General features: G+C 42.9%; 4 protein-coding genes across 8 annotated transcripts in view; 2 read left to right on the forward strand and 2 right to left on the reverse strand.

The window, feature by feature from the left end:
• flnba (filamin B a) overlaps nt 1-11566 on the forward strand; it is a 62600-nt gene extending 51034 nt beyond the window's left edge. For 2 of the 5 annotated variants that reach the window (XM_085407069.1, XM_085407071.1), the window contains 19 exons: nt 17-206; nt 286-533; nt 1358-1441; nt 2634-2739; nt 3219-3359; nt 3595-3723; nt 3812-3985; nt 4253-4411; nt 4503-4706; nt 4822-4974; nt 5060-5182; nt 6503-6769; nt 6982-7119; nt 7209-7324; nt 8602-8734; nt 8929-9105; nt 9266-9484; nt 9710-9916; nt 10062-11566. In XM_085407069.1, coding sequence (XP_085263195.1) covers nt 17-206; nt 286-533; nt 1358-1441; nt 2634-2739; nt 3219-3359; nt 3595-3723; nt 3812-3985; nt 4253-4411; nt 4503-4706; nt 4822-4974; nt 5060-5182; nt 6503-6769; nt 6982-7119; nt 7209-7324; nt 8602-8734; nt 8929-9105; nt 9266-9484; nt 9710-9916; nt 10062-10249 — 3156 coding nt within the window. In that variant the 3' untranslated portion in view covers nt 10250-11566. Of the gene's footprint in view, nt 1-16; nt 207-285; nt 534-1357; nt 1442-2633; nt 2740-3218; nt 3360-3594; nt 3724-3811; nt 3986-4252; nt 4412-4502; nt 4707-4821; nt 4975-5059; nt 5183-6372; nt 6385-6502; nt 6770-6981; nt 7120-7208; nt 7325-8601; nt 8735-8928; nt 9106-9265; nt 9485-9709; nt 9917-10061 lie in introns of all 5 variants that reach the window. The other 3 variants (XM_085407070.1, XM_085407072.1, XM_085407067.1) reach the window with 2 other exon arrangements.
• A 1249-nt stretch (nt 11567-12815) lies between these two features.
• Nucleotides 12816-16569, forward strand: LOC146670228 (E3 ubiquitin-protein ligase TRIM35-like). Its single transcript, XM_085407981.1, has 4 exons — nt 12816-13859; nt 15026-15170; nt 15243-15432; nt 15508-16569. Exons 1-4 carry the CDS (start codon nt 12898-12900, stop codon nt 15660-15662), a joined length of 1452 nt encoding a protein of 483 aa, XP_085264107.1. The 5' UTR covers nt 12816-12897; the 3' UTR covers nt 15663-16569.
• Nucleotides 16570-18538: 1969 nt separating this feature from the next.
• LOC146670229 (E3 ubiquitin-protein ligase TRIM39-like) lies at nt 18539-21072 on the reverse strand. The gene is made up of 2 exons (XM_085407982.1): nt 20936-21072; nt 18539-20817 (listed from the first exon to the last, which is right to left on the reverse strand). The coding sequence occupies exon 2, from the start codon at nt 20252-20254 to the stop codon at nt 19421-19423; it is 834 nt and encodes a 277-aa protein (XP_085264108.1). The 5' UTR covers nt 20255-20817; nt 20936-21072; the 3' UTR covers nt 18539-19420.
• Nucleotides 20264-20800, reverse strand: LOC146670230 (nuclear factor 7, ovary-like). The gene has a single exon (XM_085407823.1). The coding sequence runs from the start codon at nt 20798-20800 to the stop codon at nt 20264-20266; it is 537 nt and encodes a 178-aa protein (XP_085263949.1).
• Nucleotides 21073-24061: the final 2989 nt, after the last annotated feature.

Here is a 24061-nt window from a genome sequence, read left to right on the forward strand (position 1 = left end):
CTTCCTTCCTCTTCAGGACCAGGATGGCAAACCTAAGCAGCCCAGGATCCATGACAACGGTGATGGTACATACCGGGTATCATACATCCCTGACCGTGCTGGCCGGTACACCATCGTTATAAAATATGGTGGCGATGACATCCCAGCATCACCTTACAGAGTCCGTGCCACAGCAACTGGTGATGCCAGCAAGTGCACCGTGACCGGTATGTGATCGGAGTCTGACAGAAGGAATCTCATTTATTTTTAGGAGTCTGATTAATTCACAACGTGTACTTCTCCCAGGTTCGGGCGTGGGTCCCACTGTGGCCATTGGTGAGGAGCTGAGTCTGGTGGTGAATGCAAAGGGTGCTGGTAAAGGGAAAGTGAGCTGTGTGGTGGTTCAGCCCGATGGCACAGAGGTGGAGGCCGAGGTGCTGGAGAATGAAGATGGCACCTTTGACATCTTCTACACTGCGCCAGCTCCTGGCAACTACGTCATCTACGTCCGCTTTGGAGGGGAAAACATCCCACGCAGTCCCTTCAAAGTCACGGTGAGAAGAGAACGCATATTAGACAAACACTTTGAAAGCAGATGTCGCGGTCATCCAGAGTATCAAACATGTCCTTGTACACTGATTAACCTCATCTTAGTTTGACTGTTTGTTTTGTTTCTTTGATTTTCCTGCTCGTGGTATTGGGCCTTTCATCGTCTTTCCTTGTTTGTGTGGGAGGGATCATTTTCTCCACAAAGTCATGTCACAGTGGAAGAAATTTTATTTGAACTGATGCGTATTTCAGTCTTAACAAAGCAGCTGTCTTTAGGCTGCACAGACGGATAAATGGTATTTCTTGAACTCTGATGTGATCAGATGTGAAGACTACATTTTAAGTGGATTAAAAAAAATGGGTTGGCTTTTGTGCTTACAGCCAGAGCCTGCCCAGACCATATCAGGGATATCTGACATCATATCAGATGGTGTTTAGAGCAGTCTGATGCCTAAATTTTTGGCTGGACAATAAAGGCCGAATGCACAATGGTTCTGCTTTAGAGAAACTTGCATAACTAATTAGAAATAAATATCCTGAAAAGGTCCTCAAAAATGGAGGGCAAAAAAAAATATAGGAAATTGATGCTATTCTTCTCTTATATTCCTAAAAAGTTTATTCCAGCCTGATAAGTGGGTGGAAATATGAGAACTTGATGTAATTTCTTAATGTTAAGGACAGAACACGTAAGATGTTTCTAGCCATTAATGGAAACTGCTGGTGGTGATCGCAGGTGTTTGCTTTCCACTCCAAACATAACTATGGACTTTGTGTAAAGAGACTCCCACATGTGTGTGAGATGTGTTAATCCTTACTGTCATGTCACCAGGCTACTGATGAGGTACCCATGATGAAAGGGCAGACATCTCTACAGCAACGGGCCGCTCCCCCTGGGGCTGGCTTCAAGCCATGGGTACCCCATTACACACACTTACACATGTTTTTAAGCCCTTCAGCAGATCGTTAGTGTCCTTTGGAGACATCTGATTCCAACTTTATTCTGCAGCAGAACAATTGGCCTTAAACTGGGGTTAGAAACATTAATTGGTTCATGATTTGAATAATAATGGTAATGGGGAGGGTTACATCTTACCAGTTTGGGCATAATCACTGACTCTAGTCTTTATTCGAGTGAGCTGCAAAAGAAATCAGATGTTTTAGAAGCTCTTTGGAGGTGCAGGTCTGTCAGTAAGCTTATAGACACAGATATTGCAATGTTCTTCAGCTCACCTGAGCGCTGTACTAAGTTATTCAAGCAGGGATCTTTCTATTATCTGGATTCCTTTAGCCTCATATTGGATCAGCGGTCACATGAAACTGGATATCCACTCACTCAGTTAACCCACACGTCATGACTTTTTCTACTAAAAATGATCACCATGTTCCTTTTATGATGCAAGATAATATACAATTGTAATTATAGTTGATACTGATAAATCTGTTGACAGCTGAGAGCTTTCATCCTTTGGAATAGGCTTTATTCTTAAGACCTGTCCATTTTCATGTGACCGCTTAGTCTGATCACTCTGTCAGGATGGCTTGAACCAGATAAAAGAGAAATCCTGGGAATGTTGAACCTGCCTTGTAGTACAGGCCCCAGGGTTGGTTAAGGCTGTGCTGCAGTGTGTGGTTTAGGTCGTCTTTTTCACTGTTTGGAGGACAGTATTTATAGAACACACTTTATATTCCCACACACCCTCTCTGTTGCGGGTGAATGGCTGCTGGTTGAACACTTAACTTCTCTCTCACTGCACTCCTTAGTGTATTCACTCAAACACTTTCTTTCCTCCATGCCATCGTTCACAAACCACCATCTGTGTGCGAGATGCATTGCACAAAGGTGTTGTGGTGGTAACCTTTGCTCCTCTTCTTTCTTGGTGCACTCTTCATCACTGTGGCTGCATCAGTCACCCCATCATCACAGTCATCCACCTCTTCCTTCCTCATCCTTCCTTCATTGCACAACTCCTTTTCAGGATGCCCTTGTGTGGGCGGGGCTTGGAGGCAGCATGCTTGCATTTCAGGTTGCTGAGAACATTTTATTTTATTTTTTCCCCCCCTCACTGACATGCTAAAGTCTGTCTTTGTGCCTGTCTTGTATTCAGGTGAAGTCTGAAAGCTACCAGCTAGATGGTACGAGCGTTAACGGCAGTGGCTTCAGACCTTTCGACATGGTGATTCCTTTCGCACTCAGGAAGGGAGAAATCACCGGTAAGGAAGAAAGGGATGGATGGTCTCAGTGAATTTGTGCTTATTTGAGGTGTTGAGAGACACAAGGTTTTATCATAACAAAAAAAAGCACCAGCAATTCTAGAAAAATTTTCATAAGTTATTTAAAACTTCACTGCACACGGTAAGTGATTAAACACAAGAAATGCAATTTATTCAGATCAGCAGAGGCTGAGGACACATTTTCAGCTTTCTGGGTTTCTCTGCGGTACAAAACCTGCATACTCTGCCACCTGCAGCAGTATATTATTTTTTTTGTGTGAATCGACAGATGTGAGTAACCAGTAAATTGAAATGTGGATGAGACATTCATGGGTTAATATAATCAGTTTAGTTATTAGAAATGACAGTCTGTACAAACTAATATGTTAAAGGGGATCAGAGTTTAAGACACTGACCAATAAATGGACAGTCTGACTCTTCCATTATAAAAATGGCTAATCAAGAAACTTCTCTTACAGGTGAGGTGTTGATGCCTTCAGGTAAATCCGCTCAGCCTCTAATCACAGACAACCTGGATGGGACGGTCACAGTGCAGTACTCTCCTACTGAGGCCGGTCTGCACGAGATGCACATCAAATACAACGGCACACACATCCCAGGTAAACACACACTCATGTGACATTAGCACCATGATTAGAACCCTTATAGTGATAACTACTGAGCTTGCTCCTCACAGGGGCCTCGGTTTGTCAGGATAAATCTTGGTGGGGTGTATGAATTGAGTTCTGAAGTGGCTGGTTGGGTTTACTGAGGGCTCATGAATTTCACAGTATTATTACTACTACTACTACTGCAAACTTAGTTTGCTGTAATTAGGTTCACTCTGTGTTGCAGAATCTCCCCTTCAGTTCTATGTGAATCACGCCAGCAGTCCCAACGTCACAGCTTACGGTCCTGGTCTGAGTTATGGTGTCGCCAACAAGTTGGCTACCTTCACAGTCTTCACAGAGGATGCCTCTGAAGGTACGGGTTATACATTTTATTTTTCATTATTTAACAGTCTGTTTTGACTCAGTTCAGTCTCGCTGACCAAGCCCGTCTCTCTCTCCAGGAGGTCTGGACCTGGCTATCGAGGGTCCGTCCAAAGCAGAGATCAGCTGTGTGGACAACAAAGACGGGACCTGCACTGTCAGCTACCTGCCCACGCTGCCAGGAGACTACAACATCCTGGTCAAATACAATGACGAGCACATTGCTGGCAGCCCGTTCACTGCCAGGATTACCGGTCAGGCACCAATGCACAATATTAGTACTGTAAATTGTCTACCAGTGTAGCTTGTTAGCTCACTTGTTTAAAAAAAGTTGAGCTTGTTTAAACAAGTGATTATTTTGCTACTGATGTAGACATGAAATCAGATTATTTTTTTTTTAAACATTAAAGAAATGGGTTTTTACAGTTCTCGTCTCAATAATTTAGCCACTGTAGTCTACACTGGGTTTGCTATATTTTGTCATCTAACACTTTACCTTCTTACTTCTGTTCGTCTTTCAGAGGACAACCAGCGGCGCTCTCAGGTCAAACTGGGCTCGGCTGCAGATTTCTCTCTGGACATCAATGAGACGGACCTCAGCCTGCTCAGCGCCAGCATCAGGTCGCCCTCTGGACGTGACGAGCCCTGCTTGCTGAAGAGGATGGCCAACAACCACATCGGTAAGATCCACAAAGGCACATTTGAAACAAATGAGTACAACATTTACCGAAATTGCTCCTCTCACCTTCAACTCTTTTCTCCTCCTCACAGGTATCTCCTTCATCCCCCGGGAAGTGGGCGAGCACCAGGTCAGCATCCTGAAGAATGGTCGTCATGTCGCCAACAGTCCCATCACCATCATGGTCGTCCAGTCTGAGATTGGCGACGCCAGTCGAGTCAAAGCTCACGGTGACGGCCTCGTCCAGGGAACCACCTTCAGCAACTCGAGCTTTATAGTCGACACGCGGGAGGCAGGTCAGTGTCAGCCTGTTCTAAACAATGCATTTATTTTCTAATATAAACTCAAAATTCTTCCTTTGAAGCACTAATAATAATGACATCAATGCCAATGATGGCGATCTGTTTCCAGGTTATGGCGGTCTGGCTCTGTCCATTGAAGGTCCCAGTAAAGTAGACATCCAAACAGGGGACATGGAGGACGGGACCTGTAGAGTCACTTACTGTCCGACCGAACCTGGAAACTACATCGTCTCAATCCGCTTCGCTGAGGAGCACGTGCCAGGTAGAGAGGAGCAAAAGTAGCTGAAAAACAGTTTGTTCAGTGTTCTAATGAAGCGTGCAACTTAACGAACGTGTGGCGTCAACAGGAAGTCCGTTCACAGTGAGGGTGACGGGTGAGGGTCGTATTCGGGAGAGCATCACCAGACGACAGAAGGCGGCGTCTGTCGCCAGTGTCGGGAGTGTGTGCGACCTCAGCCTAAAGATACCAGGTACACAGACGTTTGGTGACTATGTTCATGATGTTGCGTGTGTGTAACACAAACTTCAGGAAAAATAGAACCAAATGGATTTTTTTTTTTGTTTTGGGCCGTCTCTCTAAGTAGATCAGAGCTGCTCTCTGTCTGAAACTCCAGCTTTTCCCAGTTTTCCTCGCTGCTGCTCTGTAGTCTGTAGTCTCTTTGACATTTAACTTTTCTTATTTCCCTGTTCTATCATTCCCTTTCTATGAGAACTTTTCACTCATCTTATTTCCTGTCTGCCTTTTATCTTTCATCGATCTTTTACTTTTTTTCTTCTCTCTTGTCAATCATGTCTCTCCTTCTCCTCAGCTTCTCCTCGTTTCCTCCTCTACTGCCTTGTTCCCTTCTCCTACCCCTCAATCCTTTCCCTTCCTCTGTATGCTCTCTTCCTCATCTTTTTCCTCCAGTGAGCTGGTTCCTCCTCGTCCTGTCTCGGCAGCTCCTTTCTCACACCACCTACCGCTCCTACTGCTCTCTCTGGTGGTCTGGAAGATCCAGCGTTCCCATGACTCAATCCTCTGCTGCTACCCGGAATCAGAACCTGTCTCCTGGCTGTGTCCGGCTAGTCTCTGGCCTCTCCGGTCTGGTGCTGGCAGGGGGAGCCAGAGCAGTGAGGGGTGTTTGGGTTGTTGATGCCCCCTATTTGGGACGCAGTGCTAGGGTGGAGGGTGCGTTGTAAAACTAGCTTTAACTGCTTTATTTTTTTTTTTAAGTGGGCATGAAAGATTCCACTTCATCTTTTATCAGTTTGTTTTGATACAGAGTAATTTTTCTGCATCACACACGCAACAAGGGAGTGCTTGGCTGCTCCTACCTACAGCAGCACCAATATAAGATTAGGGGAACTTTAGTTTAGTTTTTATTTTTGTGTTATGATATTGATAAAGACAACTGGTTAAAGATGTATAAAAGCAACCCTTGTGACCCTCAAGGTAGGTGTTCTTGGGTAACTTGCACGGTTGCATTTGATCAGTAAGTTGTGAACTGGATGGTAAAGTTTGCACTGTGCAAGCAACCTCGCAGTTGTTCACTGTATGAAGGACCTTGTGTTACTTCTGATTATGTCTCTTGGAGGTCGTAGCACAGTTTAATTTGAGTTAAATTTCCTTAAACCTCCCTTTTCCTTTTCTCATTTGCCATGCCTGTCCTTACGGTCACAGCAACCGGTTCTGGTATGTTTCAGCTTTAATTTGATCTGAATAACAAATAAAATGACAAACTCATGAATGATCATGTGGTGAATCAGTCAACAAATGTAAATGTATAAATGTCTCCTTCCTCTCTTCTCAGCGATCGACATGCAGGACGTCACTGCTGAGGTCACCTCCCCCTCTGGAGCCAGTCAGCCAGCAGAGCTCGTGGCCACGGGTAACGACGCCTACTGTGTGCGCTTCGTGCCCACTGAGATGGGCGTGCACAGCGTGAGCGTCAAGTACAGGGGCGTGCACGTGCCAGGCAGCCCCTTCCAGTTCACTGTGGGGCCGCTGGGTGAGGGCGGGGCTGGCAAGGTGAGGGCCGGAGGTCCAGGACTGGAGGGAGCACTGGCAGGAGAGCCAGGTACGCACAGAACACCGGATCCAAAAGTCTGTCCATTAAATGTCAAAATTAAAGAAACTCATCCTGTTCCTCTGTGCCACAGCCAACACTGTTGTCAAAAAAAGGTTCACACAGTGCTACATTGGTTTTTACACAAGTACTTTTAAAATGTGGACTGATGGAGAAGGATCTGTGCCTTGTGAATTTTCAGTTTTCTTGTATCTTTTCACCAGCTGAATTCACGATCTGGACGAGAGAGGCAGGAGCTGGTGGTCTGTCGGTTGCCGTGGAGGGACCCAGCAGGGCTGAGATCTCCTTCGATGACCGCAAGGACGGATCCTGCGGCATTTCTTATGTCGCTCAGGAGCCTGGTAGATGATTCACACACGCTCACGCTTTACCTGCTGGCTGTTTGCTGATGTGTTAGACTGAGTTTCCTTCTTCCCGCCTCCTTTTCCAGGTGATTATGAGGTTTCGGTGAAGTTTAACGACCAGCACATACCCGACAGCCCCTACCTGGTTCCTGTTGTCGCTCCAGTGAACGACGCCCGTCGCCTCTCTGTTGCAGGTCTTCAGGTGAGGCACGAGGAGACACCTCCACACCCAGCCTGCCCTGCTTGATTAAAGGGTGCTGATGAGGCAGTTGCATAAAAATGTGACTTCATTACCAAAGCAAGGACTCGAATGGTTTGGGCTGTTAATCATTGATTTTAAATTGGATTCAAAGCGACATCTTAAACAGCCCGAGTCAGTCGATCCTCAACAGCTGCACAGATACTCAAGTTAAACTAAAGTTCTTTATGCAACTGCTCTCATGGATATGACCGCAGCCAGGCAAACGCATACAGTTTCCACTTTGACTAAAAAAAGGGTTCAGTCCGCTTTAGGTTCACTTGGTGTCTTGAGTGGGTTTACTCATTTTAGTTTAGCTCTTATTAATTGTTTGAAAGTGTTCAGTTTTTAGTATTTAATGTAATTATAATACAGGTGTGGGTTTGTCAGGTGTAGACTTTTAGATACTACAGTATAAACATGGTAATTGGGGTTTGAATGGCAGACATCCCAGCAAAGCTTCCAGATGCTTGTTGGGTTGAAGGACTTTATCATGTAGACGATGAAGAAATTTCTTTTATAAATTGAGTTTTATGTGCATTTTATCTTAAGGGTGGCCACTGTTTCACAGGTTTGTACTAGATTTATTATGTAAAGTAAAAAGCTCTTTCGAGTGGCTGAGTTTGGGTACCTGTGGTCAGGAAGTCGTCCGTGCAGTTTTGCCTGGCTCTGGTCATCCCTCGCTTTGTCTGGTGTGGAACTGTTGGTGTTTCTCTTGTGTTTCATTTAAAGGCTTTTAACAGTACAATCATCAGTTTCATCAGCTCCTGGGTGTCCCAGCTGCAGCAGACAGACTTCCTTGTGTCTTCTTAGAGACTGTAGTTTGTTTTTGTCTATCGCTTGAGACATTCTTCTGCTCTGTCTGCATTATTTATGTTTGTTCATTTCGGCTCTTGCAGTTCAGACAGAAGATAAAGATCTCGGTTCTTAATGAGAATAATGAATCACTGCTGTAAGACCAAGGAGATGGAAACACTTTAAACCAGAAAGTAGATCAGCTTTATGACATTTTTTCCTCATAATAAGACTAATCTACTGACAGTCTAACCCTTCTGAGTCTGTCTGCTGGAGTTGCACTAAGTGGAGCTCAGGTAAGAGTGGAGCAGAGGATATGCACTGAAGTTATTTGTCTTTAGCACTCTGATCTTCAAAAACCAGAGTGTGTGTGTGTGTGTGTTTAAGATGTTTTTCCTGTTCGTCAAATGTCCGTCCTGTACACTGACTTTGTGCGAAACCAACAGGAGTCTGGTCTGAAGGTGAATCACCCAGCATCCTTTGCGGTGCGTCTAAATGGAGCCAAAGGCAAGATGGATGCCAAAGTCCACAGTCCCTCTGGAGCTCTGGAGAAGTGTGTCGTCACAGAGCTGGAAAGAGGTGTGTGTGTGTGTGTGTGTGTGTGTGTGTGCGCGTGCCTGTTTTTGTTGGTTTTTTTTGTTTGTTTTTTGTTGTTGTTTGTTTTTTTTAATTGTAAAGGTGATTTCCAGAGGATTTATGGAAACTTCAATAAGAACAAAGGCACATACTATGAAATCGCTGCAGCTAACAGACCCTTCTGTACTGTCTTCTAGACAAGTACGCTATCCGGTTCATCCCCAGGGAGAATGGCGTCCACACCATTGATGTCAAATTCAATGGCTCTCACATCCCGGGAAGTCCTTTCCAGGTCCGAGTCGGGGAACCAGGACAGACTGGAGAGCCTGGTTTGGTTTCAGCATACGGATCAGGACTGGAGAGAGGAACAACAGGTGAGTAACTGTTTTACCTGCTGCAGCCTTAAATTTTTCACTTCATAACTGCTGTGAGCCTGTTTAGAGCATAAAGTTGAGCAAAGTTCAGTGTGATTTATCCACTGCTCGGTTTTACCAGCTTGGAGTTGTTCAACAAAACATCACTTAAATCTTGCAGGTACCCAGTCAGAGTTCATCATTAACAACACTAAGGCAGGCCCCGGGTCCTTGGCTGTGACCATCGAGGGCCCGTCAAAAGTAAAGATGGACTGTCAGGAGGTTCCCGAAGGCTACAAGGTGCAGTACACTCCCATGGCACCTGGAAACTACCTGATCAGCATTAAATACGGAGGCCCAAACCACATCACTGGGAGTCCCTTCAAGGCCAAAGTCACAGGTAAAATGCTGCTCTTAGTTAAAGCTGGTTACAAATGTTCCGTGATTCAGATTTGGATCACTTTTCAAGTTCATCCAAGCCCAAATTCTGGTTTTAAAGCAATATAAACTGCTGGATCGAAAACTGCAGACTTCACATAACCTCTCTGGCAGTGGTTCATAACAAGAAATGGCTGAATCTGCCTGCACCACATGGTAAAGTTAAACTTTTTTTCCTGCCTTTCAGGTCCTCGCCTTGTAAATGTAACAAACGCCAGCGAGACATCAACCCTGACACTGGATCCGGCAATTCGGGCATCCAGCAGCTTCACGCAGAGCGCCATGCCCAGGCTGGGTGACTCCGATGCCAGCAAGGTGGTGAGCCGAGGAGCTGGCCTGAGCAAGGGCTTTGTGGGCCAGAGGAGCAACTTCACTGTCGACTGCAGCAAAGCAGGTACGGAGGAACTGCGTGTAGAAGCCATCTTTTAAGAGAATAACTTAAGTATTTCCTTTCAGTGCACAGGTTAAAACTCAAAGATGAAAAGTCACATATTTAAAGATTAATTTGCTATCATACATGTTCTTCTACCTCCTCCCAGGTAAGAACATGCTTTTGGTGGGTGTGCACGGCCCACAGGTCCCCTGTGATGAGGTGCTGGTCAAACACATGGGCAACCTGCAGTACAACGTCAGCTACGTGCTGAAGGAACGGGGCAACTACATCCTGGTGGTCAAGTGGGGTGAGGACCACATCCCGGGCTCCCCCTTCCACGTCGCCGTCCCCTGATGAGCCAAGAAACTTTCCGTCTCTCCTCCGGCACCATTTTGCATCCCCATTTGAGTTAAGACACATTAGCTGCACTACAAATAACTGTCCAGTGAACAAGCTGCTGAGCAACGTTTTCTCTGCTAACTTTGTTTTCAGCTCAAATCAGATGATTTTTGAGGATTTTCTGAAGCAACTCATTTACATTTTGAAATGTTTCTCCTTGATATAGAACAATGTCAGAATTAAAAAAAAACATTAGAGAAAATAAATGCACCACTGAGTAGAGACTTTGAACTCTTAGACACTTTTCTGGTAGTGAATCATTGAAGCGGAATGGTAGATGTACTCTAGTTTACTAGATTGAACTGACTGAAGGTAAAAGATCTAAAATCTGTCAATTTTAAAACTGCCCTGCAATTTTCAATTGGCTCATTTTGCACTTGAATTTTTATCCTAGATTCGTGAATTAACGTTTGCTGGTTTTACAACACCTGCACATCAGCTGGTATTGAACTGAATATGTTAAGTTTGAAGTGAAACGAGTAGATCCGAAGCTTTTAAATACCTATGTGCAAAAAGATATATGCATAACTGGAATTTCACCTTGACATGAGGTTTCCTATAGTTTAAATGCACGATGAAGAGAATATGCTACTGGTTTAGCTGGGAACCGGGCAGTTATCACCACGTCTGTGCAGAACCTTTCCTCAACAAAATTACTGAACCACTGTGATGGAAAAAAGAAAAGTGATCATCTCAAAAAAGGAGAACTGGATTTGTCTTTGAGTTGTTTTTTTTGTGTTGTCCGTGTCATTAATTTACTCCAAGACAAACTAAACTGTCAAACTGTACGCCAACTACTGATGTTTAATGTTTCTTGCGCCTAAACTAGCTGCCAGAGTCCCACGTGTACTAAAGGTTGCCATAACGAGTCAATGATTGTTTAAGATGCCTTACTGTTTCCTGCACTGTTCAACAGACTACTTAATTATGTGCTGGAGTTTAGATGTCCTCCTGTCTTCTCGCTTGTTTCTTCTTGTATTTTCATACGAGCAGATCTGACTCAGTTTTGATTGAAAACAGATCTAAGATGGAAAATTAAAGGCCAGAACTTTAGTTTTTGTGTAAATCTGAAAATCTACATGAATTTAATGTTGCCTTATCACTGCTACTTTTGATACTTAAGAGATGAAAGTTGTGGGGTTCTTTTGTTTTTTGTTTGTGGGGTTTAAGGGGAAACTTCTCATTTTGTATTGGGGAATTGGTGTTTTAATGTGAAACTAAACCCTGAGATATGATGTACATTTGATAATTAAAATAAAGAACAGTTAGAATGTCAGAGTTAAGTGTTTCATTTCATTGATGTCATGTCTCCAGCTGTCTTCCAGTTTTATTGGATTGGCACACAATGCAAGTGGAAAGCTGCCTTTTATTTGGCAGGCAGGAGTTTTTACAACTGTCTTTAGTGCCAAATGTTGGTGTGCCTCATTTTGTATAGCAGGATTATGGTGCCATGATTTGTGCTGGAGTGACCAGAGTGGGCAGGATTAGAAATGAATAGAGGAGCAAGAGAAAAATCTATTATTTACATTGGGTTTTAAGTTTAAATTTTATCGACGCACCTATTAATTCCTCATTGTAACATAAATTCTCTGATTGTACTCTGTCAATATCCCATAATCCACTAATTTTTCATAAACGGGATCCTCTTTCCTCAATATGTCACATGCTGTCACAAAAAATAGCTGAAAAATATATTTTAGTATTTTTGGACCAATCACAAATTAAGTACGTACTTTAAATATCCTTTCCACCCAGAGCTAAAGAAATCCCTGCATAATGACCTTCATCTATCCAGTGCCATTTAAAGGTAAAGACTTAGTTTACAAGAAGCACATTATTGTACTTTAAAGGTAAGAGCAGAAAATCTCATTGTTTCGGGTATTATGGAAATTGCTTGGTGAGTGGTGTTTTTATTTCCCTCTTCTATTAAAAACCCATCTGTGCCTGTTGGAGCTAATGTTTGATGTGATAGTGGGGGGGCCTTAATATAAAAAATAAAGACCCACCCACCTTCACTTGATGGCAAAGGTAATTAACTATACACATTTCAGAAATCTTGGTTCTTTATTAGGAAATAATTGAAGCATGTTTCTGCCTTTATATTGTTTGACAATTTGTGTAACACATCTTATGCAGTGATTGTTGTTACTTACATGGCAACCACAGTTCTATTGTGCCTAAGGATCGTCTCAAACTGCTAAAGCAATATTTGTGGAAAAAAAATAACAGCTGTGTTAAAGGCATCATGAACAAGTTTGAAGCAAACGCACTGCCAGGAATGTCAAGTTTTAGTTTTCTAACTTTCTCCCACATTGGATGTACTATTAACGAGCTCTGATCAACTGACAGTACCTCGCAATCACTGTTAAACATTAAATAAGTGACACATCTACCATCTAAATATTTTTCGCAGTTGTTGGTTAACAAAACGCACCTTTGTTCTCGTTAAACTGCAATCTGTAGCTGGTTATCCAAACCAGAAATTTCTTCTTCCTCTGAGAAAAGCACAAGCAGTGCGAGAGAGAAGCTTCAGCTTAAAGACCGAAGACCGACACAGAGACGACGACAAGGAAAACCTGTGTTTTCAGCTTCTCTGAGAAAAGATGTCTTTCCAGTCCGAGGAGGATCTTTCCTGCCCCGTCTGCCATGATATCTTTAGGGATCCCATTTTCCTGTCATGCAGCCACAGCTTCTGCAAGATGTGTCTGAAGGACTGGTGGGCACAGAAGCTGGAACAGCAGTGCCCAGTCTGTAAGAATATATCTGAACAGAGTGACCCACCCTGTAACTTGGTCCTAAAGAACCACGCTGAGGCCTACTTGCAGGAGAGAGATCAGAGTGCTTCAGTGGAGTCTGAGGTTTTGTGCAGTCTGCACTTTGAGAAACTCAAACTCTTTTGTCTGGACCATCAGGAGCCAGCCTGTGTCATCTGTCGTGATTCGAGAGCACACGTCGACCACAAGTTCAAACCCATTGATGAGGCTGTGCAGGATCACAAGAAAGCGCTTCAGAAATCTCTGGAACCATTACAGGACAAACTGAAGGTCTTACAAAAAGTGCAAGAAAACTTTGATATAACACAGCAACGCATAAAATTCCAAGATCAACACACAGAGAAACAAATCAAGGAGCAGTTTAAGAAGTTTCACCAGTTTCTACACGAGGAAGAGAAGGTCAGGCTCACCGCTTTGAAGAAGGAAGAGCAAGAGAAGAGTCAGAAGATGAAGGAGAAGACTGCGGCTTTGAGCAGAGAGATGCCATCTCTTTTACAAACAATAGGAGCTGCAGAGGAAGTGCTGAGAGCTGAAGATGTCTCATTCCTGCAGAACTACAGCGCTACACTGAAAAGTGTCAAGCAGTATTCCTCAACGGATGATCCACCGCTGGTCTCAGAAGCTCTTATAGATATGGCTAAGCACCTGGGAAACCTGACTTACAACATCTGGAACAAGATGAAGGGGGTGGTTTTTTACGCTCCTGGGACTCCAAACGCTGGTCATCCAGAACGCTCCGTCTCCGAAGATCTGACCAGTGAGAGGCACCAGTCTCCTGACAAGCCAGAAAGGTATCCAATTTTTCTGTCTACAGGAATTCCCACTAAAGGGTGTGGTGGACTCCAGTAAGGTCAATATTCCTGAGAATACTAACAAAAAATCTACTGGGTTTGGGATTTAGGAGAAAAATACAAATGACTGATAGTGTTAGGATACTATCATTACCTGCTTTGATGACTTAATTCTCACTGGGTTTAATCTGATGTGGGCCATCTGATGATCTACGTTTTGGGCCTTTTTTAGTATTGGATGAAGTACATAGTCCTGTCTTGTCTTTTCTTTGTACATTTTATTTTGAGGTGGGTTAAAATTCACTTTCTTTTTTTTATTCAGCACCTTTCAAAATTAGACACAGTAAAAAGTTCAGCATCAGAATCTTTTTGTGTGTGATAATGAATAACTAATTTAGAGGTTGTGCTTCTGATTTGTCTATTCAACGATCAAATGAAGGCGACAGTGCAAAGGTAAAACCCTCTTAACAGGAAGAACCTTCCTGCAGAACCAGGCTCAGGGAGGGGCAGCCATCTGGTGTGACTGGGTATGGGTAAGGGGAGGAAGACGGGACAAAAGACATGCTGTGGGAGAGAGCCAGAGATTAATAATAACTAATGATTAGATGTAGAGCGGGGTATAAACACAAGGTGAGTGAAGAAGAAACACGTAGACCTATTGGAGCGTAACTAAGGGAGGATTCAGGGTCACCTGATCACACCCTAACCATAAGCTTTGCCAAAAACAAAGTTTTATGCCCAATCTTAAAAGTAGAGAGGGTTTCTGTTTACCCAGTCCAATCTGAGAGCTGGCTCCACAGAGGTGGTGCCTGAAAGCTGAAGGGTCTGCCTCCAACTCTACTTATATTATTCTGGGAACAACAAGTAAGCCTGCGATGTGAGAGTAAAGTACTCTAATGGGGTGATATGGTACTATCAGGTCTTTAAGGTAAGATGAACACTGATTATTTGGGACCGTGTATGTGAGGAGATGGATTTTAAATAATATTCTGGATTTAAACGGACACCAGTAAAGAAATATCTCTTGCCAGTTGGCATAAACTGGTCAGATGGTTGTAGCTAAAATATCTGGGCATTTTCATATCTGGTTGCTGCTGTGGTTCATACTGTTGTGCCCTGAGAATCAGAGTCTGTGCTGATTGTCTCTGATCTTTCGGTCTCTTCAGGTTTTGGATTCTGTCCACTTACGATGCCAGCAAAGTACGAGCCAGCGGCCCTGGGCTGACTAGCAGTGTCTCTGCCACATTTCCCGCTGAGTTTAACATTGACGCTAAAGATGCTGGCCAGGGTGAACTGAGCGTGCTCGTCGTGGTCTGTATCAGACACACTTATATACATACGGTAAAACAGATATCACTTTAACTTCCATTCCTTCCTCTTCAGGACCAGGGTGGTAAAGATAAGCAGGCCAGCATCCATGACAACGGGGACGGTACATACCGGGTATCATACGTCCCCAACCGTGACGGCTGGTACACCATCATTATAAAATATGGAGGTGATGACATCCCAGCATCACCCTACAGAGTCCATGCCACATCAGCTGGTGCTGCCAGCATGTCCGCATTGAGTGGTATGTGACACAGTCTGACATCAAGCATCTCATCTTTTTACCAATTTGATTTATTTATAATGTGTCCTCCCCCAGGTCCTGACATGCATCCCACTTTGGCTTTTGGTGAGGAGATGTTTTTGTATCCCATTTCAGTGGCAGCACCGTTGGAAGAACACAGCCCTCATTTGTCGCACATTGTTGGGTTATATGGACTGCAGCAAGATCTGCAAAGTCCGCAATGGCCATGAAGCCCGCTAAAGCCAGAAGTGATTAACTGCTAAAGGGAATAGTCTGACTTTTACTTTAGAAAGACTTAAATTATTCCCATTAGTAACACAATTAAATCAATTAGCTAATGTAGTTATGAGACTAATCATTAAAGATTATATTGCTATATGAATGTTATTAAAAATGGGAAATGGTTGAATTTTTAAAAAATGATAATAACTTTATAAGGCATCTTTCTAAAGAAAGTTACAAGAGACAAAAGTAAAAGGAGATACAAATGAGTAATAAAGAGAATGAAAAATCAGCCAATTAAAGCTAATATAAAAAATAAATTACATTTAAAATGATCACTGAGACAAGATAATTTAAATAATTATGAAAGACAACAAATGCTCAAAGTGGAGGTGTGGAGGCACAGGAAAAGCCTGAAAGAGATACTGTTCCAAAGACAGGATTGTGGGATAGCAGAGCCTCGGCTGAGGACCTCAGGTTACGACCTGCTTGTACGATGTGAGGACATTTGAAATATACAGTGGCATGAGCCCAGATTGGACAGCAACATCAAATAAAATCTATTTTAGAAATTGATAGGTAGCCATTAATAAGTGTTGCTGTGAGTGTGTTGGACGCATCAGAACCAGTCATGATTATTCTGTCTTTTGCCCATTTAGCTGCAGGAAGTTCTATGGCATCCAGCGTTTAATTTATGGATACAGTACATTGAGTTTGGAAATGGTTCTAAAATTATCCAACAGAGTCTAGAGAGGGTATTTTCAAAAGAGGTTTTATGAGGTTTTTTTAAGTATTTAGCTACAATCTGTTAATTCTGTTGTTGTACATGTTATCCTACTTGTGCTCAAGCCTCTGTAATACAAACATGTCACGCTTGCCAAATGTTTTCTTGCATCTTGTTCTTTAAATATCGAATCCCAAATAAAGAAAATCTCTAAAGAAATCTCCTACAAAATGATCTTCATCCATCCAGTGCATTTTAGAGTTTAACATTTGATTTAGAGCAATGAATGTGTTTCCTGTGCAGTTTATGGAAAGATCATCACACTGCTTCACACTCACACACTGGTACTCTGGAAACAAGTGTCTATGGGTGATGTTTGACAGATATTCATTAGTCCATCTCCTCCCGACTTCCTCTGACATACTGAACTCTGTGCCACGTTTTCCCAGCATGCAGATCTTTTGGGACAAATTTTCCTGGTTGAAGTGTGGGGTGGGGGGACAGAGGTAAACTGTTTGAGGTAATATGGCTCTAGGCCTCTGAAATCATCTGAAATCATGGAGGCAAGGTGGTAAGTGTATGGGTTTTTAAAAAAATAAAATAAATGACATAACATTAATTACCTATAAAACTGTTTTATAGCAATCAGTAGATCTGCAGACATATATGAGATCAAGGAACAAACATTCAGACAGACTGAATATTTCACTGAGTTTACCATCTGGTACAGTACATTGTTTACCCCAACAAAATTTGTCCCTTGACAAATGACTCAATATTTGTAAGTCCTCTTTGAAGGCATCGTTTTGTGCTAGTTTAATAAGCACAAGGTCAGTTGTCAGTGTTCCTGTCATGGACATTTATGGGTTTTGCTGTTTTGTCTTTTTTGGCTAGTTGCTGAATTCCCTGGATTTGCTGCTGTATGCCATTGTGGAAATGTTTACGTTTGTCAGAATTTTTTTTCTCTTTCATTACTTTTGTTTGTGGTCCTTGTTTCATGGCCTGGGGTCAGTTTACCCACTGTTTTTTGAGTTTGTTTGGACCAAAATTAATACTGTAACCATAAAAAAAAATTAAACTATAAATATTTTCAAATAATATAACTAAGCAGATCCACTCAGAAAACAAACCAAAAATCAAACTGAATTAATTTTTTTTTGGATGGAATTCAAATAAAAGCCAATTAGAAAATACAAAACTGTAATAACTCTGCTGAGAACAAAGTTCTTCAAATATCCACTTCCACCCAAAACAAGGATACAACAAAATCATGAATGTTTTCCATCCTTCACGTGCATTTTGAAGATTAAGATTTGGGTTTGAGAACAGTGAAGTGATACTAAAAAAAGGAGAACATCTCTTGTTTCATGCTGTCATACCTAGCTTTTGTGGAAATGGTTCACTAAGTGGTTAACCCGTGGAAGTGTCTTTGCTGATGAATGATTGCAATCCGACCGAGCGTGGCATGATCGGCGACATGGCCGTCTCCTGTGATTTATAAAAGACTTAGAATAGCAGGTTTAAGTTTCCCATGCCTGGTGACAGGCACCAGAATGACTCCATCAATCATTCCAGTATTTTTAACTATGTTTCACATGTTAGCGAGAACATGGGGCGATCGTGGCTCAAGAGTTGGGAGGTCGCCTTGTAATCGGAAGGTTGTCGGTTCGAGCCCCGGCTTGGACAGTCTCGGTCGTTGTGTCCTTGGGCGAGACACTTCACCCGTTGCCTTCTGGTGGTGGTCAGAGGGCCCGGTGGCACCAGTGTCCGGCAGCCTCGCCTCTGTCAGTGCGCCCCAGGGTGGCTGTGGCTACAATGTAGCTTGCCATCATCAATGTGTGTGTGATTGGGTAGATGACTGGTTGTGTAAAGCGCTTTGGGGTCCTTAGGGACTAGTAAAGCGCTATACAAATACAGGCCATTTACCATTTATCATAGGGAAAATTAACATTAAATTACCAACCAATCAGCACATTAAAGATAACAGTGATAACACAAACCTCTGGTCCTGTAGTCACGGAGATGTGATTTGATGTTACTGGATGGAACAGAATAACTAACTTGAAGAAAACTAAATAAAATATCCAGCTAATTTTTTCAGGTTTAGTCCCACTTAATCCAGTTTGTCAACAAAACCAACCGAGCAGGTATTGGTGCAAATGTTTATTGAGAATAGGATGTCTACATGATAACTTGTGTTATAAAACCTATTACATCATCAGTTTTCCCCTGCTAAATCATCCATATTACAGTGCAGGAAACCAAAACAAATACAAGCTGCACTCAAATGACAACACCTGGAACTAACAGGAACTGAAATAGAAAGAAACATTCAGAAGGAAATGAAAACGAAATGCATTGTTGGGAAAACATTTCAACATAAGAGAAATAAAGAGCTGACTCGCTATAGTGTAAAGTATTTTAGTAGCCACATATTGGATAACTGAATTCAAACATAAAAACAGACAGACCTCATACATTTAGTAGATAACATATCTGTTGACCTCCTAAAATGAAAACTGTTTAACTGGAGCAATCCACATAAATGCCAGATAATCTGTTACTTACACAAACACATCATTTTATACATTCAAGCATTAAAGCTGAGATTATCACTTCTCTTTTGTATGATTACCAAAGTGTCTCATAAACAACACAAAAGAAGGATTCATCATATTGGACTGAAATTCAATTTCAGTTGAGACTCGTTACAATCAGTCGCCCCAAGGTTTTTTAGGTTGTAACAGTTGGTATCACAGAATTTAAAAGCCACCTTACATATGGTTATAAAGCTACAAAACACCGTCCTCTGAAAAGGATTTGTACCCCAAATCTATATAAACAAACTGCCCCATTAGACTAAGCTGAATCATTTCTCTACAGTTAAATAGTATTAATATGAGATAAATGTGTCATAACTGTGAAGTGTATTTATTTATTTTAAACAAGGATAGTTTTATCATGTGAGCTCTCTAACTAGTTGTCATGCAATTTGTGTGTTTATTTCCACCACTTCTGGCTTCATGGCTATAAACTACCACTCTACTTCACTGATGCGGGCAACATCTTCAGTGGGATTTTACTCAGATTACTTACGTATGGAAACATCTTCTCAGTGAAAGTGTGTGTGAAGGTGTGTATTTGTGTTTTGGTGTCAGGATCAGAGAATGACACCTTCCCCCTGTTCCAGTCCAGCTGAACTCTGACCTTCTTGACCGCCTTTAAAAAAAGAACGATGGAAGACTCTGGCAGGGAGCGCACGGTGTATTCACCTTTATAAAACCCTAGCCTCCATAATCCAGATTGCGGCTCTCCCTTCCTTTTGACAGACTCTGCTAACACACCGACTCTCCAGTCTGTGCTGTTTCCAACTTCAACATCCCAGCTGTGAGTGCCTGAATAAAAGCCCTCGGAGGCCATAGCAATCGGGTAGAAGTCAAACCTCTCTGGATTGTCGGGAAGCTGCCGTTTCTCACTGACGCTCACACCGGTCAGATCTTCAGAGATGAGGAGATTTGGCTGGGCAGAGTTTGGGTCCAGAATCACAGGAGAGTAGGAGACCATCTTCTTCATCTTGTTCCAGATGTTGTAACCCAGGTTGCCCAGGTGTTTGGCCACATCTATCAGAGCTTCTGAGACCAGCTGTGGGTCATCCAGCTGGGGGTACAGCTGGACCATGTTCATTGTACCCTTGTAGTCCTGCAGAAAAGCGACGTTTTCAGCTTTCAGCTCCTCCTCTGCAGCTCTGATTGTGGCCGAAAGAGCTGCCATCTCTCTGCTCAGAGCAGCAATCTTCTCCTTCATCTGCTGACTCTTCTCTTGCTCTTCTATATTCAGAACAGCCAGCCTGGTCTTCTCTTCCTCATCTAGAAACATGCGAAATTCCTATAACTGCTCCTTGATCTGCTTCTCTGTTTGTTGAGCCTGGGTCTTAATGTGTTGCTCTGTTATATCAAAGTTTCCCTTCGCTTTTTGTAAGACCTTCAGTTTGTCCTGTAATGGTTTTAGGGATTTCTGAAGCTCTTCCTTGTGATCCTGCGCGGCCTCATTGATGGGCCAGAACTTGTGGTCGACGTGTGCTCTCGAATCACGACAGATGACACAGGCTGGCTCCTGATGGTCCAGACAAAAGAGTTTGAGTTTCTCAAAGTGCAGACAGCACAGAACCTCAGACCCTGCCGAAGCGCTCTGATTTTTCTTTTTTAAGTAGGCCTCAGCGAGGTTCTTTAGGACCAAGTTACAGGGTGGGTCACTCTGCTCTGACATTTTCTTACAGACTGGGCACTGCTGTTCCAGCTTCTGTGCCCAGCAGTTCTTCAAACAAGTCTTGCAGAAGCTGTGGCTGCATGACAGGAAAACAGGATCCCTAAAGATGTTATGGCAGACGGGACAGGAAAGATCCTCCTCGGACTGGAAAGACATCTTTTCTCAGAGAGAAGCTGAAAATGCACCGAACAGAATTGTATAACAGGAAGGCGGCCAGGTTTACTTTCACTTTTGGTTTGTGTTATAAACATAATATTTCGTCTCCTTAGAAGGGAACAAATGAACTCTTACCTTAACTATACTAGTTTCGCCTTGTTTTCCTTTCTCTGTTTTGATTTTAACCTTGAGATAAATTTCTCACCCAGACAACGCTTTTGTTTTTCTCAGAGGAAGAACGCCCAGGCTTCCTTTTTTGTTTTGTTTTTTTACCCATAGCTGAAAGAGCGTAGTCAGTGTTACGATATTACTTCAGGGAGCAGACATGACACCGTCTTAGGTTTTAGCCATCACTTTTTTATTATCTCCACACCACCCTCCGGTGGCTTCCACATGAACTGCACCTTAAACAACAACTGTTCACTCATATCATGACATCCCCCCTTTTTTTTTTTTTTTCAACAACAGGGGCAAACAACAAAGTAACTCACAACACCACTCAAGGCCCATGACCAGAGGGAAAAAAGAAAGGGAGAAAAAAAAATGCCTCTTGGCATACTCACATTTCTCTCTAGTGAACACTTTTTTTTTTTTTTTTTTTAATCACAGCATGTGCTCAAAACATAATGTTCATTTTATTCCTCAATAAGCCTTCTGGGCTTGGAAACAATACGTCCACTCGCAGTTTTGGGTGGGGAACTTGGAAACTCTGTGGGAGTGACATTTGTACTTTGCATGTCCATCTCACTTTGTCCCTGTGTTTCATCACACTCATTTTGCTGTGTTACGTTTTGGTTGTCCCTTGACTGCCTTAGAAACTTTCTGTTCCTTCTATATGTCTGTCCATCAGGCATCTGAACAACATAAGATCTTGGATGTTCAGATAAACCTGTCACCTGAGCTGGATTCCATACACCCTGTTGCCACATTCTGACAGTGTCACCAACCTGCAGTTGTTTAAGTGCTTTGGTTCCTTGGTTAAAGTATTCTCTCTGTTTCTGTTGTCTTGTTTCTAACAACTGCTGCACTGTCTTAGTGACCATGTGGGGTTTCAATCTTTGCGATGTTGTTGGAAGTCTTGTTCTTATGCGTCGACCCATTAGCAGCTGGGCTGGTGACGCTCCAATGTCCTCCAACGGTGTACTCCTCAGATTCATTAATGATAGATACGGGTCATTCCCCTCGGCTTTTGCCTTTTTTAACAAGAGTTTCACTGTTTGTACTCCTCTCTCTGCCATTCCGTTTGACTGTGCATGGTGGGGGCTCGTAGTGTTGTGACAAAACTCCCACTCTTTTGCAAAGTCTTGGAATTCACGGGAGCTGAACTGTGGTCCGTTGTCTGAAATCACCGTTTCAGGAATCCCGTGTCTGGCAAATTGTGACTTAAGATGAGTGATAACTGTTGCACTTCTTGTGTCTGACTTCAGCCACTCAACCTCAATGAACTTGGAATAGTAATCCACTAAGAGGAGATATTCCTGCTGGTCAAAAGTAAATAGGTCCACACCTATCTTCTGCCAAGGTCTTTCAGGAACACTATGTGGATGTAGTGGTTCTTTGTTCTGTCGTTTCTGGTGAGTACTGCACACATCACAGCAGTTCACCATCTCTGTGATACTCTGTGACATTCCAGGCCAAAAGAGTACTTCTCTCGCTCTGCGTCGGCAGCTTTCAATACCCAAGTGACCCTCATGAATGCGCTTTAGCATTTCTGCTCTCAGTGCTGCAGGAACAATAAGCTGCTCTCCTTTGAACAGAACTCCATCCACTACTGAAATTTGTTCCCTGTAATTCCAATACGCTTGGATTTCTGTTGCAGCTTGGTTTCTTGTTTCTGGCCATCCATCCAGAACTGTCTCTGTAAGTTTAGTCAGTGTCATATCATTCCTTGTTTCCTTTCTGAATTCCTTTAGTTTTGCACTTGTCACAGGTAAGTTGGAAATTACCATGTGCACCTGGTCTTCTATCTCATTATCAGATGAGCTGGTCACTGGCAAATATGCTCTGGATAATGTGTCTGCGATGTACATTTCACTTCCTGGCTTGTACTGTACTTGTACCTGATATTTTTGCAGTCTCATTAGGAGTCTCTGTATTCTTGCTGGAGCACTGCTCAACGGCTTTTTCATTATCACTTCTAGTGGTTTGTGATCTGACTCCACGTTCACTTCTCTGCCATACACATACTGATGGAAACGCTCTGCACCAAACACAATTGCCAACATCTCCTTTTCTATTTGTGCATAACGCTGTTCAGTCTCTGTTAATGAGCGTGATGCATAAGCAACTGGCTTGCCATCTTGTAGTAAGACAGCACCGAGTCCACTTTTAGAAGCATCGACAGATAGTGTTACTGGAAGCTGTACATCATAGTATCTGAGCACAGGAGCTTCAGTAAGAATTGTTTTCAATTTGTTGAATGCGTGCTGATGCTCACCTTCCCACTGCCATGCAGCATCATCTCTGGTAAGGCCGCGTAATGGCGCTGTGTGTTGTGACATGTTTGGAATGAACTTTGCTAGGTATGTCACCATACCCAGAAATTGCTCCACATCTTTTTTGCACTCTGGTGTAGGCATTTTCTTTACTGCCTCTATCTTGCTCTGATCTGGTTTCAAACCATCTGCCGAGAAGATGTGGCCAAGGTATTTAATTTCCTCCAGGCCTACCTTGCATTTGTCTTTGTTCAGCTTAAAATTTTTTGCTCTTGCTCTCTCCAGCACTTGCCTCAGTCTGTCGTCATGCTGTACTTTAGTCTCTCCCCAGATCAAAAGGTCGTCTATGTATGTCTCGACGCCATCAATCCCCTCAAACAGCTGCCTCACCGTCCTGTGGAATACTTCTGGAGCTGAATTAATTCCAAAAGGCAGGCGAAGGAATCTGTAACGACCAAAAGGTGTGTTGAATGTACAGAGACGAGAGCTGGCTTCATCCAATTTAAGTTGCCAAAATCCTGAGCTTGCGTCCAGCACAGTGAAGTATTTGGCCTTTGCCAGTCGGCTCGTTATCTCTTCAACTGTTGGCAACTGGTAGTGCTCTCTCATGACTGCTGTATTGAGATCACGTGGATCTAGGCAGACTCTCAGTCGTCCAGTAGCCTTTTCCACAACGACGATTGGATTTACCCACTGGGTAGGCTCTTCAATTTTTGTAATCACCTCCATTTTTTCCATTCTGTCCAGTTCTACTTTGAGTTTTTCTCTCAAAGTGACGGGGATTTTTCTCGGTGGATGAACTTTTGGTGCCACACTATCATTAATT

The sequence above is a fragment of the Rhamphochromis longiceps genome, linkage group LG5 (assembly GCF_057381845.1).
Source record: "Rhamphochromis longiceps isolate RC_006_pf linkage group LG5, R_longiceps_female_GT1.1, whole genome shotgun sequence".
NCBI classification, from domain to species: domain Eukaryota; kingdom Metazoa; phylum Chordata; class Actinopteri; order Cichliformes; family Cichlidae; genus Rhamphochromis; species Rhamphochromis longiceps.